This window comes from Cebus imitator, unplaced genomic scaffold (assembly GCF_001604975.1).
Source record: "Cebus imitator isolate Cc_AM_T3 unplaced genomic scaffold, Cebus_imitator-1.0 Scaffold531, whole genome shotgun sequence".
NCBI lineage: Eukaryota > Metazoa > Chordata > Mammalia > Primates > Cebidae > Cebus > Cebus imitator.
Genome location: NW_016107846.1, coordinates 1,113,101 through 1,128,842, shown reverse-complemented (window position 1 = coordinate 1,128,842; position 15,742 = coordinate 1,113,101). Strand labels below are relative to the sequence as shown.

The 15,742-nt window shown below is 41.2% G+C and overlaps 1 protein-coding gene across 3 annotated transcripts in view; it reads left to right on the top strand.

The window, feature by feature from the left end:
• Positions 1–15,742, top strand: part of LYRM4 (LYR motif containing 4) — a 153,193-nt gene that overhangs the window by 38,442 nt on the left and 99,009 nt on the right. For 2 of the 3 annotated variants that reach the window (XR_001820630.2, XM_017514648.2), the window contains exon 2: positions 4,694–4,814. Coding sequence is in view for 2 of the 3 variants with exons in the window: in XM_017514648.2 (XP_017370137.1) it covers positions 4,694–4,814 (121 nt within the window). In the remaining variant the exon portion in view is untranslated. Of the gene's footprint in view, positions 1–4,693; positions 4,823–12,299; positions 12,460–15,742 lie in introns of those variants that run through there. The other variant, XM_017514646.2, reaches the window with a different exon arrangement.

Sequence of the window (15,742 nt, the reverse complement as noted above, 5' to 3'; positions counted from 1 at the left end):
ATGAAGATTCTCCTACCTGAGGAAGGAAATATTGGTCCTCATGGGCAGTCTAGTTTTGAATGTGTTCACTGGAAGCATCTGTATTTTAGTTGACAAGTCCAAAAGGCAATTGAGTATGTGGATTTGGACCTTAGAAGGAAGGTCTAGACTAGAGAAATATTGGTAGCCAGTGGCACCTATATGGTAGTTCAAACCTTTGACAGATGCAATTACTGGCAGAGATCTTATGAATAAGAAAAGGGGTTCACATACGTGCCCTAGAGAATGCAGAATGAGATGAGCCCACAAGGGAGCCTAGGAAGGAGTGGCTAGGCCAGACACAGTGGCTCACACCTATAATCCCAGCACTTTTGAGAAGCCAAGGCAAGAGGAGCACTGGAAGTCAGGAGTTTGAGACCAGTCTGGGCAGCATAGTGACACCCTGTTTCTACAAAATAAAAATTAGCATGGCATGGTGGCATGCCCCTGTATTCCTAGCTACTTGGGGAAGGCGAGGTGGAAGGATCTCTTAAGCCCGGGAGTTTGAGGCTACACAGAGTTATAATAGCACCATTGCACTTCAGCCTGAGTGACAGTGAAACCCTGTCTCTAAAATAATAAACCTAAAACTGGTGGTCTGTATATTACACTGACTCCTCTTTAGACATTAAGACTTGAATGTGAAAACTTGACCTCCAGAAATTAACAAATAACAGTGTCATGAAGGCATGCAACACAGCATTGTCAGATGGCATGGCCTCAAAGATGCATAAGGGTGAATCAGAAATCTCGAAGCAGCCCCAGGCTCCCAGAATACACCAGCACACTCCTCTGGACCCTGTGGAATATGGGGACATGCTAGAATTTAGCAGCTTTCTCTTGCACATTTCAGTTAAGGTAAGTAGGTGGAGGATGTGTCCTTCCAAGTCATTGGAAGTAAATGAGAGTTTGCCCCACAGAGGCCAGTAGAAAGTATTGAGCTTTTAATGTTCTTAGGATACTTGAGTTAAGGTTGGAGAAGAGCAAGAAAAGGCACAGACGTGTTTATAGGATGGGTAGACAGAGAAACCAGCACTTGAGATGCTGGTGAAGATGACAGAAATGAAAGGCATTACATTAGCTGGTTTCCGTATCACACGTTGGATGCTAAAGCTGATCTGAGCCTGTAAGCGCTCCGAGGCTGTGATTATGGCTGCATTTGGTGTTTCTGGGAGCGGATAGACTAAACCAGAACCTCAAGTACTAAAGAGCTTTCGTTACAGCCTGCTGTGTTGCTGTGCAGCTGGGAAATTGGAGCAGAGGAATCTCAGAAAGGAGTATAATCCTTGGAATGTTAAAAAGAACCTGTGAGCACTTGAGATCTGATGACAGAGTGAAGAACAAAGGCTGAGGTGGAGGAGGAAAGCCAAATGGGAATCTCCTGCACAAAGAAGCACCAAGAAACTGCCAGCCTTCAGGAGGGTGGAGAGAGCAGTGTGTGTGAGAGCATCATCGCCTCGCTGTTTCTGTGGATGCAGGCTGCTTCCTTGCATTTGATTCTGTTGCCCTCTCTGTGTTAAGTTTTTCATGCCTTATTTCAGACAGCATCAGACTCATTAGGATCATTCTAACGCAAGGCATTATATAGCAGCTGGCTGCCATTTTTACTGCAGCATCCGCAAATTTTTCTTTGAAATGTTCTTGCTCAGTGATATGGTTAAGAGGCTGATAGCCAGAATGTGCAAAAAAGTTTAAAAAATTAAAAAAAAAATAAAGCAAATGGTAAAAACCAGGGCAGGGCCAGTATTGAAATAATTGGTGGTTAACCCTCTCCAACCAGATTTGAAGATTCACCCAGATTTGTGATGACGATCACAGAACTGTGATCATTTGAAATAAGAATTCTTACAAATAAGAAATAAAATGTTCATGCAGTGGTAGTTTTGTGATGCTGAGACAGTGAAATATTTTCCCTTAGGGCAAAGAATAACACTTGGTGCTTTAAGTGGGGCAGAGAGAGCAGGAAAGCATTCATCTCAAAAGTGCATCAGAAATTTGAACTGCAACTCTTGATTGCTTTAGACACATTAAATTCCAAGATCCAGAGCATCTTTTCTTTAGGTAAGGACTTTGGAGAGCTGGGAAGACAAACAGGAATACATAGCAGAATGTTCTGACGCTGGACCTTGAACTCAGTTGATAGAAACTGTTGAGTGTTTTAAGCTATTTTCTTGTTTCCTTAAACTTTGGAAGACCTTAGGTCTATACATTCCAAGCAGTACTCCTTGTTTTCTAGCTGTTCTTAGCTAGTTACTAGCTTTTAGAAAAATGAGTTTAGTGATGACTGTTATTGCCCGTTTGGTTTTTCCAAAAAGCCTATGCACATCCCAAATGAAAAATTAATAAATGATTCCCGGAGGTAAATTCATGTTACAAACCAATGTTGCATATGGAACAAATATTGGAATTAAATTATTTTGTCCTCTCTTTGCTGCCCTCACTGCCAAAAAAGAAATTGCTTTGGAGGAATGTGTGGGTGTCAAGAAGAACAGTGATACTGTGTTATATAAATAGCCTTTAGGCTGTGCAAGAAAGTGTGCCGGAAGTTGCTGTTAATTTACCTAGCTGCTATTTAAAATCTTGTTAGATTAGCAGCAGCACCTGAAGAGAGTCTGTATCTGATGTATTCTATTTGTAAAATCCTCCCATATCCCTTTAGAAGTGAATGAGCCCCAGTTATCTAGCAGCTGCTAGTATATGGATTCCAGGCCTAATCACTATAGCCCTCTAAGATTGATACTGAGCACTCAGCAGCTCCTCTGAAGTAACTCCAGCTGGTTCACAGAGAGTTAAGATCAAAGTCTCAGCAATGTCTTACATTCTGAAAGTACCGCTTTCTAAACTCTTCCTTTCTCCTTTATGATTCCTAATATTATAAGATTTAGTTTTACTCTTGCTTTTTAAATGCAAATAGACCTGACATTTGAATTTTTTAATGTAAAATGCCTTTTTACTTTAGAAAAGTTTATCTAAAACAAAATTTGTCCTTTCTAAAATAGGGTTTCCCAATAAGTTATACAATCTCCCAATACCCCCTGCCCGCTACTCCCAAGGAAATTGATATTCCCCTCCTCTCATTTCTTTGCCGGTATTTCCATTCTTCTATTGCTGAGCATCACATGGATTCTTTAACTGGTGTTCAAAATTAAAAGCAGAGCAGTTTGTGATCACTAAGAAGACTAGAGAGCCAGGCACTGAGGATTGTGCTTGTAATCCTAGCTACTTGAGAGGCTGAGGCAGGAGGATAGCTTGAGCCCAGGAATTTAAGACCAGCCTGGGCAACACAGCAAGTCCCCATCCCCTCCAAAAATTTCTTTTTATTAGCCAGGCATGGTGGTGGGTGCCTGTAACCCTAGCCACTGTGGAGGCTGAGACGGGAGGAACACTTGAGCCAGGAGGTTGAGATTGCAGTGAGCTATGATCATGCCACTGTTTTTCAGCCTGGGCAATGGAGGGACACCCCATCTCTAAAAAGGAAAAAAAAATAGAGAAAATGGTGTCTCACGTGTGTGGCTCAGCCTGCTTCTCCTTAGTGTTGTGCCTTTCAATCTGGAGTAATTGGGGTAGACACAGAGTTAGGCCATAGCCATCTGAGTGTGGGAGTATATCTAAGGACTGCTGAGTTGTCTGTTGTGGCTAATTATCCAGACCACTCTACCTTCTGTAAACACATTATGGTGTGACTGTAAGCGTGCAGGATGAAGGTAAGGCTATGGCATGAGGAGGAGGAATACTAATTGCATTAAGCCATAACAAGTGTTAAGAATAGCTTTCATTTATTGAGTCTTTCCATATAACAGGCTTTGGGTCAAATTCCAGACACACATTATAAAGCCTAATCCTCCCAGCGGCGCTTAGCAGTATTATGCCTTTTTGAAAGATGAGGAGACATGGCCTTATGTTAAGAAGCTTGCCCAAGTTCACACAGGCAGTAGGAGCTGGAGCAAGGTCATAAACCCAAACCTGTCTGATCTGCAAAGCTTGCTCTGGAACTGCTGTCCTATACTGCAGGTGGTCTGTCTGGTTGGGGGTGGGCGGTAGGCGTGTGCACTTTCAAGATGGTGGGGGAAAAAGCTTGTTGGCCTAATTTCACAGTTTCAGCTGTGGTGGGATCCTAACGTGGACCACAGAAAGGGAAGTGAGAGTCAGAAGATGGAACAGGAATTGGAAAGCATAGGTCACTATCTGGGTACATGCAAATGTGGTCATCGTTTTACCTCCGAATTATTTTCTTTTTTTTTTTTTTTTTTTTTTTTTTTTTTTTTTTTTTTTTTTTTTTTTTTTTTTTTTTTTTTTTTTGCGACAGGGTCTTTCATTGCAGCTAACCTCTGAATTCTTGATTTGCCTCTGTACATTGAAGGTTCAATTATCCATGTTAAAGGAGTCAAGCCAGATGCGCATGAAGCTAAAGAACCAGTAATCTAAGGAATATTTCAGTAGCAGTTTGCCATTTGCATGTGACTTGTTGAGAGTAGATTTATTTTCCTAAATCTGTTTGCTTAGTCATCCCAGAGTGTTAATGGATTGGCCTGCCCCGCGAGCAAAGATCAAAGTGGATTATCCATAGGGGAAGATTAGACAGTTAATTCTGTAAGAATAAGCTTTTAAATTCATTTAAAAGCATAGCCTCAGACATACTGACACCTTTTTTTTTTTTTCCTCTGAATTCATTTAGAACGTATGCTGTCAGGAGGATAAGAGATGGCTTCAGAGAAAATAAAAATGTAAAGGATCCTGTAGAAATTCAAACCCTGGTGAATAAAGCCAAGAGAGACCTTGGAATAATTCGTCGACAGGTAAGATGGTTCAGTGATGTACTGTTTTTCATTAAGAGCTTTAAACTTTGACATATCCCCCTTAATTAGACAGCAGCGCTTTCGGTGTTGGTGATTTACAGAGTAGGATCATGAAACTGTTCCTTGTACTAATACAGACATGGAAAGGTGAACTCTCATGTTTCCAAATTCAAGTTGAGCTTAAAATATCAGCTTTCCAGAATTTCCAGGGAGTATATCCTTATGGAAAGCTGATGCTTTAAGTATGAGAAACTTCTGCATTACTTTTTTTGAAAGCTAAGTTTTTGTAAGATGTATTGCACATATACGCTTGGATATATTTCATAGTATAAATACATTCTCTTTTTCCTAGTATTTTTCATCATAATTTGGGATAAACAGAATGTTGCCTTTTTCTTGAAGACACCATCGTGGGTGGTGAACCTGAATTACGTTGCCACGAGGGAGGTGCATCTGCAGGTGCAGATGGTGTAAAGTACAGCTGATTGGGTGCTGACCGCAATAAAGGACCCTGGAGGGTGTTTTAGTTTTCATTTTGTGGAAGTGCCAGGGATTACCTTGACTTGTGCTTGCTTTTCTCATTCTCATGAGGTGGGTGGAGCATGTGCTGGGGCAGGGTCTCCTGGATGGTCTGATACATCCACAAGAGTGATTAGAACATCAGAGGTTAAAGTCACCTTCCACTGATGGGTTTCCTCGCTCTCTAAAAAACACCCTTTTCACTGTTTGTCTTTGACTTAGCAATCACGCAATAAACTCCATTTCTGCTTTTATTCGTGTTTCTTTTACTTGCAGGAAATGTGTTTACAAAGTGTGGAGGGGGAAACCCTTTACCATTTTTGTAAGTTATGCTGTACTTTTTGGAAACGGCTTCTTTAGCATCATCGGGAGACGGCAACTTGGCTGACATTAAATCAGACAATAATCTTTCCCTGACCCTTCTTCATGTTTGCCTATAAACAGAATTCAAAAGAGAAGCAATATTTGAAACTATAATTGGCAGTTTATGTCAAGATTAAAGATCCTGTTACATTGCCTACATAATGTAACAGTTCTTTCTAGAATAGCATTTCGGATTCTCATAACCATCCTTGAGTTCTACAGCTATCTAGTAATAGAATAACTGCCACACTCAGGCCTCAGAAATGATCTCTAACTAAAGCCATGAGGATAGTAGGGTACTCAGAAAAGAAACTGATCTGCACATTTGCATGTACTTTGAGAGTGGCATTTATGTGAGTCAACATTTTGAAAACTCAAGAACAATGACATTTCCAGTCACCAGTAGTGGAATTTTATGAGATCTTTTAGCAGTGGAGCATAGAAGCAGCAGCAGCCCGAGTTCTTATTTTGCATAAACTCAGAAAGATTTTGTTCTTTGGCACTTTCTCTGAGTAGAGGTTGGCAAAACAAGTTTTATCTTTAGCGTAAAATTTTACAGAGTACAAACTGCTTAGAAAAGGGGGACTGTAAATAATCTGTGCCATCATTTCTTCCACTCTATCTAATTGTCTGTGTCACTTCTTGGTTTAAAATGCTCAAACTACCCTTTCAAAATAAAAAATAAAAACAAAAAGACTAAACCAGCCCTCTGACTTCCCAGTGAGTCTACCCCCAGGACACTCTTGGAGCATGGCATGTACAGGGCAAGGGCGCCCTCCCCAGGGCAGCCTGGCCACTGCACCTTCCTGATGGAGGAAACACACTGTGGGGCCAGGGCTTCCACAGTGACCTTGCAGAACAGCATGCTGTCACCACTTCAAGGATGAAAGCGTTGGCATCCTTTCAGAGGAACAGTTAGACATCAGCAGCTGGGAAGTTTCTGCTCACTTGCCTTTCATGTCAAGACTCTTCCTGAATCCACATGCAGCCTTTACCATAGTTAAGGTATAAGGCATAGTGGCCCCCCAAGCCATCTGACTGCAAGCTGGCGTTAGTTGCCTTGGACTAACAGCCTACAGCATGGTGGAGAGTCTGTATTCCTGCACACCATCCTCTGTACTGGCTCCTGTGGTAGCCTTCTAACCTGTCCTCCAGGTGCCCCTAGCCCCACTCCACCCCACACATGGCCTGTTTTCCACACACCACCACCACAGTGATCTTTTTCAAAAGAAAGATGGAGCTGCTGCCCTGTTCAACCCGTTCCAGGCTTTGATGAATGGCACCCAAACATAAAACTTGAAGCCGATCTGAAGTCCCAAGAGGCCCTCCATTGCTCTCCTCTCCCTCACTCTCACCATTTCCATGAACTTCTTGCTCCCATCTCAGTGTCTGTGCACACTGTGCCTGGAGGAGTCCCTCCAAACGTTCCTGTAGGTCCCTTCCCCTTCCACCCAGGCCTGTGCTCAGACTTCACCTTCCCATAGGGGCCGTCCTGGGACCACACTATCTAAAACAGACACTCTCCCCTGCCCTGCCTTAGTTTTCCTGACATCACTTAGCAGTACCTACTATGACATTACTGTGGCCTTGTCTATTTTCTCCCTCTTTTGCAAGACAACAGGGACCGTGAGGACAGGGATCTCTCCTGTCACATTCATCATCTCCACTGGGTGGGGACGAGCATGGATTCTGAAGCCAGCCTGCCTGTGTTTATGTCCCGACTCAGCTGGCTAGCTATGTGACCTTGAGCAAGACAGTTAACCTCTCAGTGCCTAATGCAAACTCAGATGAAAGTAAGTCCTACTTCTTTGGTTGTAGTGAGGATCAAGTACATTAACATATGCAAAGCTGCTGGATTAATGCTAGCATACAGTAAATGTCATGCAAATGCTTGCTGTTCCTATCCACAGGATCTAGAATATCCCTCATAGAGCTGGCTCTTAATAAGTTTTCACTGACCAGATAAATGCCTGAAGTATGTTCCCAGAGATCACACACCTCAGTCAGAGTCTACACCACCAAAATCAGGGTGTCTTGTTGGCTACCCGCAGTCTACCTCCTGAAGGAATGAACCATGAAAGGAATATGGAAATCTGATAGAGATCATGACATTTTACCCTCATTGAGTTATGATACTCTTCAATCAAGTCTCTCTCCCACATGATGATTTGGACCCCAAGCCCCACCCACCCAGGTGCACAGGGATCCCAGCTTCACCTTTCCACCAATGAGGAAGCACACAGCCACTTTTCCAGCTGCCAGATAGGCACACCGTAAAGGCAGTGCTCACACTGAAATCCTCCACCCACAACACTAACCTGCTTTCCTGCTTTCCACTCATTCTTCAGCGGGCAGCTTCTTTAGTCACGTGAGTCTGCTTATGATACCCTCCTCCCCACCTCCCATAACTCTGGTAAGTTTTGCAGTTTTTAAAAGAAATCTCTGGACCAAAATGATCTGTTTTTCTGGATAGAGAAACCGAGGTGCAGGAAAGCTGAAAACCTTGTCTAAGGCCACATGGCCAGACATGAGCTCAGGTCTTCTAGCTCCTTAGAGTGAACACAGAAGTTCAAGGACATGGGCTCCTGAGTCAGTAGAAGCTGAAAGGTAAACATACTCTTAAGACATCCTCCCATTTTGTTCCCATGATATTTAAGGACCACTTCAACTCTCCTCAGATGTCATTCATTCTTCCTTTATATCCTTAATGTGCAAGATATTTAATCTTCACTGTGACAACCCTGAGGCATTCTAGATATATCAGCATTTCTTATTAGCCTTCACACCGTTCCTAAGGATTACTCACATTTCAAGAAGTGGCAGGTTGTTTTTCTTTCGCGATAAGCAAGTCAGCTTTCTCTTGCGCTTTTTCTCTTGATTATGGCCCACTCAATAGAAGCCAGACATACACTTGTTCTTTCCTTAACATTCTTGGGCCACGTCTCACCGGAAAATTACCATCCAGTCTGTCAGTCTCGAATCTCTTTCCAACTTCATGCATCATCTCATATCCCAAAATTAAGAGACATTCTTCTACCTTTTGATAAACTGCCATTATTTTCATGTGAGATGATTCTGTGAACCCAGCTTACCCTTAAAGCTCTTCTGGGTTCTCCCTCTCTGCTGAAAGCAAGTTCTGGGCTACACCCACTCAACCTAACTTCCCTATCTGCCTCCCAGGTGAGATCAGAAGGATTTGAGAGGCCTTTTATGTCCAGACAAGCTGGAGCAGGAAAGAATGAAGAAACCTGGGTGGTTTCTAGGATTGGGCAAATAGCTCTCAAACAGTCTGGGCAGCAAAGAAGCACCAAAGGATTTCTACCCTAGACAATTAACAAGGATTCTTAGGTGTTTCACATCAGAAACATGATCAAAAAAGTCCGGCAGATGTTGCTTTTGTCTTTGTACTTTGCTCCATTTTGCTATTCTAAATAAAGATAGTCCTTCTGGACCCTATTTGTAAGGCATTAGTTAGAATGACTATCAGTAAGCTTCCCTGGCTTATTGTAGCTCTGCAGCTTGCTGCTGCACCCCTTTGGTTTTTAAACAACTGTAGTGTATATTGTTTTCTGTCACTATTTCCTGTATGTTAGCACCTGCTCTTCGAGCATCTTCTAGAGACCTGCAGCATCAGCATCACTGGGGCGCCTTCCTTCCCTGTATAGTTCATAGAAATTTAGTGTTCGCCAAAGGGAAAGTATTTTCTAAGCATTTTGAAATAGAGTTGTAATCTTTGTTATAGAGCTAGCTTCATAGCCGCATGTCTACAGAGGACAAAGTAAAAGAGTGTTGGGAATGTGAAACAGGAATGGGAATGCAGCATTGGAGAAGTTGCCAGAACTGGATTTCTGGATTCTAATGAGATTCCCCTGAACACATGAATTAAGATAATGATTTCAGGAATATTCAGCAAAATTCTAAATGTGTATCAATTCTTCCTTGAAACCTGATTTGAACTAATATAACTGCAAAGTTTGGTTACTTTTACACCTATATGATGCAATCAGCATTAATTAGAGCAAAGCAACCTTTCAGTTCTTGTAGGTTCTCATATAACAGCAAAGCTGGGTAACAGGAGTTGTTTACAAGGTGAGGGGTGGTTTGGAGAGGGAATGTTTTGCATAGTGTGGTTAACCAGGTGAATCCATGATCTCTAGGAGAGGAAGAGCTATTCTGTATTGAGAGGTTCCCAGCCACTACCTTAGGTAGGCTAGTGGGGTTAGCACTAAATTTGCATCCAAGTAATGTTTAGTTAACCTACGAAAGACAAGACGTTCCTAAGATATGCATCTACAGAAGTCAGGACTGCATCCAGCAAAGCAAGGTGTATCTGTAACCGAAGTAAGTGGATGAAAAAGTATATTGTCACTATAGTACGTCATTGTGCAGTGTGAAGATAAACTGGATGTGTTTTAATTCTAGATAATGGTAGGGTTTTGGAATCGTACCCATCTTCCCATCAGCTCTTCAGGGCTCTCTCTTTTCTACCACAGCAGCTGTTCTTAAGCTAGTGCATTTTTAGTTAAACAACTCAAATAGTAGATGTATTACACTCAGATTTAAGAACCTGCATTTGTAAGAGGTTAAGAGCATATACTATGTACAGCCATTAAAGATCATTGGAAGGGGTTAATATTACATGTAGCCTGCATTTTTGTTAATATGTGTGTGATGAAGCATTTTTATGTTTCTTAGCTTACACTTTATTTTTCCTTTTGTAGATCACTAAGCCAAGTAATTTGCTGAATTTATTGCTGTTGGGGTAGTGGTAGTTGAGTGTCTGAAACCATACTTGTTTTTACTTTTATTTGCTATTATATGGTTCAGTCTGAATGTGCTGTTGTGAAATTAGAAGCTAGTGAATCATGGCCAGGCCCTCTCTCATTGTCAGTCACTGCAATATGTGCTCCAGTGCCCTAGATAGTGGTCAAAACTTGAATGAAAGTGATATCTTATCCATGGTCCTCATCCTTTTACAACAGCCTGAGAAAAAGTAGGTATGTTTGAGCCTTTACGGGAAAAAAGATAGTGCACTCTGTATCTCTCCACTTGTATGCATTTAACTTAAGTACTATTAATATTTGATAGTTTGGGAGAATTTCTAAAATTTACGTGGCTACTGTTTTAGTGGAATAAAGGGACGTCAATCTCTATCATTAGGTGGCATTTAAAATACATGAAAATAATTATATGCTATTCACAGTAGCCAGAAGGTAGAAGCAATCCAAATGTCCATCAACAATGAATGGATAAACAAGATATGGTATATACATACAATATAATATTATTCAGCCATAAAAAGGAACAAAATCCTGTTACATGTTACAATATGGATGAAACTTGAGGACATAACACTAAATGAAATAAGCCATACACAAAAAGATACTGTATGATTTCACTTATATGAGGTATCTAAACTAGTCAAATTCATAGAAACTGAAAGTAGAATGATGAATAACGGGTTGAAGGAGGAGAAAAAGGCAAATTGTTTAATTGGTACAGAGTTTCAAGTTGGGAAGATGAAAAAGTTCTAGTTATGTTTCACAATGTAAATATACTTAACACTGCTGAACCAAATGCTTAAAAATGGGTAAGATGATAAATTGTATGGTTTGTGTTTTTTCCACAATAAAAACAAAACTCTTCTTCTTCAAAATGAATCATAGCCAGCCATTAATATTTTTTTTAATTGGGAAGAATAAAATTAAATGCTTCAGACCCTGGTATTTAGGGATAGGAAGCTTAAGTCATTTGAAGCTTGAACTAGTGAATTTATATCTGTGAGCCCTCTGTTTTCTCATATGTAAAACCAAAGGATTATACTGTAATTTCTAAGGCTGCTGCTAGTTCCAAAATCCCATGGTTCAACATTCACTTAAATATCTGTCCCCTTCTTCTCTATTTACAGAAACTACTGACACGTGTTAGACTGAATTACTCTATGCCCAGATTTCCTTGGCCATTTTTCACCAAGAACTTAACTCGACAGAGTTTAGGCTGCAGATGAGCAAAGTTATATGCCAGCTATTTATTTATATCATTAGAGATGCCAAGGACTTCTCTTGGTCCAGCCTTTCTGTTATAAGGAAACCCAGAAAATGGAATTATTTCATTCATGTTGTTAGCACCTCTGCTGTTAGCCGTCTTTCTTCGTGGTAGAAGATGTGTTACCAGTAGTAGGATGTATCTCTGATCCGACCATTGTCTTCCAAAGAAAATGATTATAATAGTTGAAGAACAATAATGTAATAACTGATAGACAAGAGAAAGATTTAAATGCTTTTCCCAAGCCCCATCTTAATGTTTATATTAGTGTCTTGGTTTGACTTCTCATTGTTCTCTGGTTGGCTTCTCAGCCATGTTCAACATCCTCTGCTGGGTAAGTAACACATACTGTATGGCTTACAATTCCATTGCCCATGGTTTCTTTTCCCAGATATTTATTGAGCACCCACTTCATGCCACGGAATTATGAGGTCCTTTGGACCTTTTAGAAGTTCTTTCTCGTTTTGACTCTTCAGGGACATAGCACTCTTCTCACTTCTTTTTTTTTTTTTTTTTTTTTTTTTTTTTTTTTTTTTTTTTTTTTTTTTTGAGATGGAGTTTCACTCATGTTACCCAGGCTGGAGTGCAATGGCGCGATCTCAGCTCACCGCAACCTCCGCCTCCTGGGTTCAGGCAATTCTCCTGCCTCAGCCTCCTGAGTAGCTGGGATTACAGGCACGCACCACCATGCCCAGCTAATTTTTTGTATTTTTGGTAGAGACGGGGTTTCACCATGTTGACCAGGATGGTCTCGATCTCTTGACCTCATGATCCACCCGCCTCGGCCTCCCAAAGTGCTGGGATTACAGGCTTGAGCCACCACGCCCGGCCACTCTTCTCACTTCTCAATATCCCTCCTGTTTGCTCATTTAGTAGAAGAGGGATAAAGTTTGAAAGCATATCCCAGCAGCACTTTCCCCTGTGCCTTTATAGATCAACTACGATTAAATCAAAGGATCAGCCTACTTATTTAAAAAGTAATAATAGGCTGGGTGTAATTAAAAAGATAATAATAGTCTGAGTGTAATAAAAATGTAGCAATAGGCTCAGCACTGTAATCCTGTAATCCCAGCACTTTGGGAGGCTATGGTGGGCAGATGACTTGAGATCAGGAGTTCCAGACCAGCCTGGCCAATGTGGTGAAACCCTATCTCTACTAAAAATAGAAAAAAAAATTAGCCAGGTGTGGTGGCGGGTGCCTGTAATCCCAGCTACTCAGGCAACTGAGGCAGGAGAATTATTTGAACCTAGGAGACAGGTTACAGTGAGCCAAGATCACGCCACTGTACTCCAGCCTGGGTGACAAAGTGAGACTCCATCTCAAAAAAAATAATAAAACAAAATGATAAACCCATCAGAGGCAAAGAAGACTTAAATACTCTGGCTTGAACTTCGATAAAAATCCTCAGGAAAGCAATATGAATTTATATACAATGACCAGAACTGCCCCCTAAGTGAACCCTATATCTTTCGGATATAAGAAGTTTTTCCAGATGAGTGGAAAATTTTCCAGCCCCCTGTCGAAGTTTAAGAAAGCAAGGGAATGACATGCGTTGTTTAGTTTTCTACTTTGGCCTCTATATGACATTCATTTTTTCAATATAGAATTCCTCTGCAGCTATAAAAAGATATCTTCATATAGGAATTTAAACTAATTTCCTCCCTTCCTGCTTTTTCTAGAAATTCTAGTAAATCTGCAAGTCTGGGAGAGCAGCATTCCCATAGTTGGTGTTCCTGTGGAAGGAATGCCTCTCATTTGGTTGGAGATTGCCTGTTAGTTTTGCTTGATTCCTCTGAGGATGATGTGCATAAAATAAGATTCCATTTCCTTTCTAAAAGAAGCCTGTCTCCTCTGTGCGTCTTTCACATACAGCAGTTGTCCTTCAGTGTATTTCCATGTGCAGGAGAGCTCCCAAAGAAGGCAGCAGTGGTGTTGTGTATAGAAAACTTTTGCAAGAGTTTCATCTGGAAATTTTTATTATGACATCCATCCTCCCATTTAGTCCCCGTATCATTCACTGTGGAATTCCTTGAAGAGCTGTTTTGATGCTGAAGCACCTAAAGCGGAAGCAGATATTATTAACTCTGGCACAGAAAGCACATTGGTTTCACAGGGAAGAAGCGAAATTTCGCAGCTCAGATGGAATTTTACCTCATGATCTTGGGCAAGTTGCCTATTTGCCTAATTTACCACATCTGTAAGGAGTCAATTGTATGGTGGTGGTGGTGACAGCAGTGGTGATGTGTGCTTTCAGTGCTGCTTCCTTGCACACACACTGTGCACCACACACTGTACTCAACATTTTGAGTACGTAGTCTCAGTGTCTCCTAAGAGAAACAAACTCTTATCCTCATTTTTTTAGGCCAGGAAATTCCAACCTGGCATGCTGGAGTAAATCTCCCAAGGACACACAATTGGGAGAATGATGGGCTCACATGCACTCTCACTTGGTAGCCAGCTCTCAGAAGAGGGATCAGATTGTGGGTGGCCTTATCTTGACAGAAGGCAGACAAGACATTGAAGATGAAAGAAGATGGCAAGATGCATGTTTCCTTTTTCTAATTGTTCATTTAGAGCACTTATTAGAAGGTAACAGCTTACCCTCTGTAGGCTCATGAGTAGCTTGATCCCAAGAGGCCAAGCTCCTTTATCACTTACCAGAAAACACTCTCTCTCTGCCTTCAAAAGAAAAAAAAAAAAACTACATTCTGAAAATGTTAAAGTTCAACCACCTTATTTAAGAAGTATTTGCTTAGAATTTCCCCATAGATCTGAAGGCTGCAGCTCCAATTGTGCTTTCCCTGAGAAGCTGTCACCGAAGTACCCTTAAGTGGAAACTTTTTGATGCCTCACGGCTTGTCTTGTCCTTTCAAGTAATCAAAGTTGACTCTAGCCCTGCTTATGCAGAAGACCTTCTCCCAAGATGACAAAGGAACAGTGTCACATCTTTTAGGAAGGACTGTCCAAGGGGCTCCCCTTTGTTTGTGTTAATTTGTATTTCGGTACTGCACCCTCTGAGGCAGCAGGGAGGTGATGACCCCTTGCCTGCTGTGTATATGAGGGCATGCACTCATTTCCTGAGCCCTTGATAGCTACAGCTGAATTTTCTTTTTAGACTGGATGGATTTCACCTGTGTATGTATGAAGGCTAGTTTCATCAGTGCCGTTGGGAGGATCTCTTCTAATTATACATCCATCAGTCTAAAAAACTGTGTGGCTTTTTCCTCCCTGAGACTGTAATAGGAGTGGTGAGTAAGAGAAGAAGTTTTGAGCAAGATACACCTAAATTTAAATGCTAATAACGCTTATTCAGTAGCTCTCTATCCTCGGTAATGCTATTGACTCCCTCTAAAGTCGTGTCATCGTTCAGTGTTTCTGCTAAAGGCAAGGGAATACCATTCTTAAGTTAGTGTTAGTTTTATACTCAGTGTGCTTTTGAAATACCAGAGCCAAGTGATGTGTCAGAAATTTAAATCTTCCCCTGTCTGGTAATTAAAGCTGTGATTTCATGGATTGGTCGGTTATGAATACTAAAAAGGTTCTAAGAATTCTCTAAAATGTGGTACCAGAATGACCTTAGTTTTATGAAATAACGCTGGTGCAAAATTAAATCAGTATTTTACATGTCTTTCTTTTCCCCAAACATTTCCACTTCATCCAGCCCAAGAAGCACTTCTCTTCTCCCCACTCTTCCCGCCTCCTCAATGGAGTAAAAATAGCACTAACCCAGAAATCATAAGGATTCCCCTTAAAAGTCTGTCACAAGTGCATCACCAAGAAGTCCTCACCCCTCTAGGCCTCACCTGTAAAAACTAAGGAGTTAAGCATATTGGTTTCCAAGATCCCTTATAGCACAAGAATTTCTTCATGAATTGACTCTGTTGTTACAACCTAAATTTAACTGCCTTGTTGAGATCCTTGGGTTTTCTTTCATTAGGCTATTCCATTTCACTGATAAGTGTATTTTGGAATTACACACAGAGATAGCCATGCCATGGGA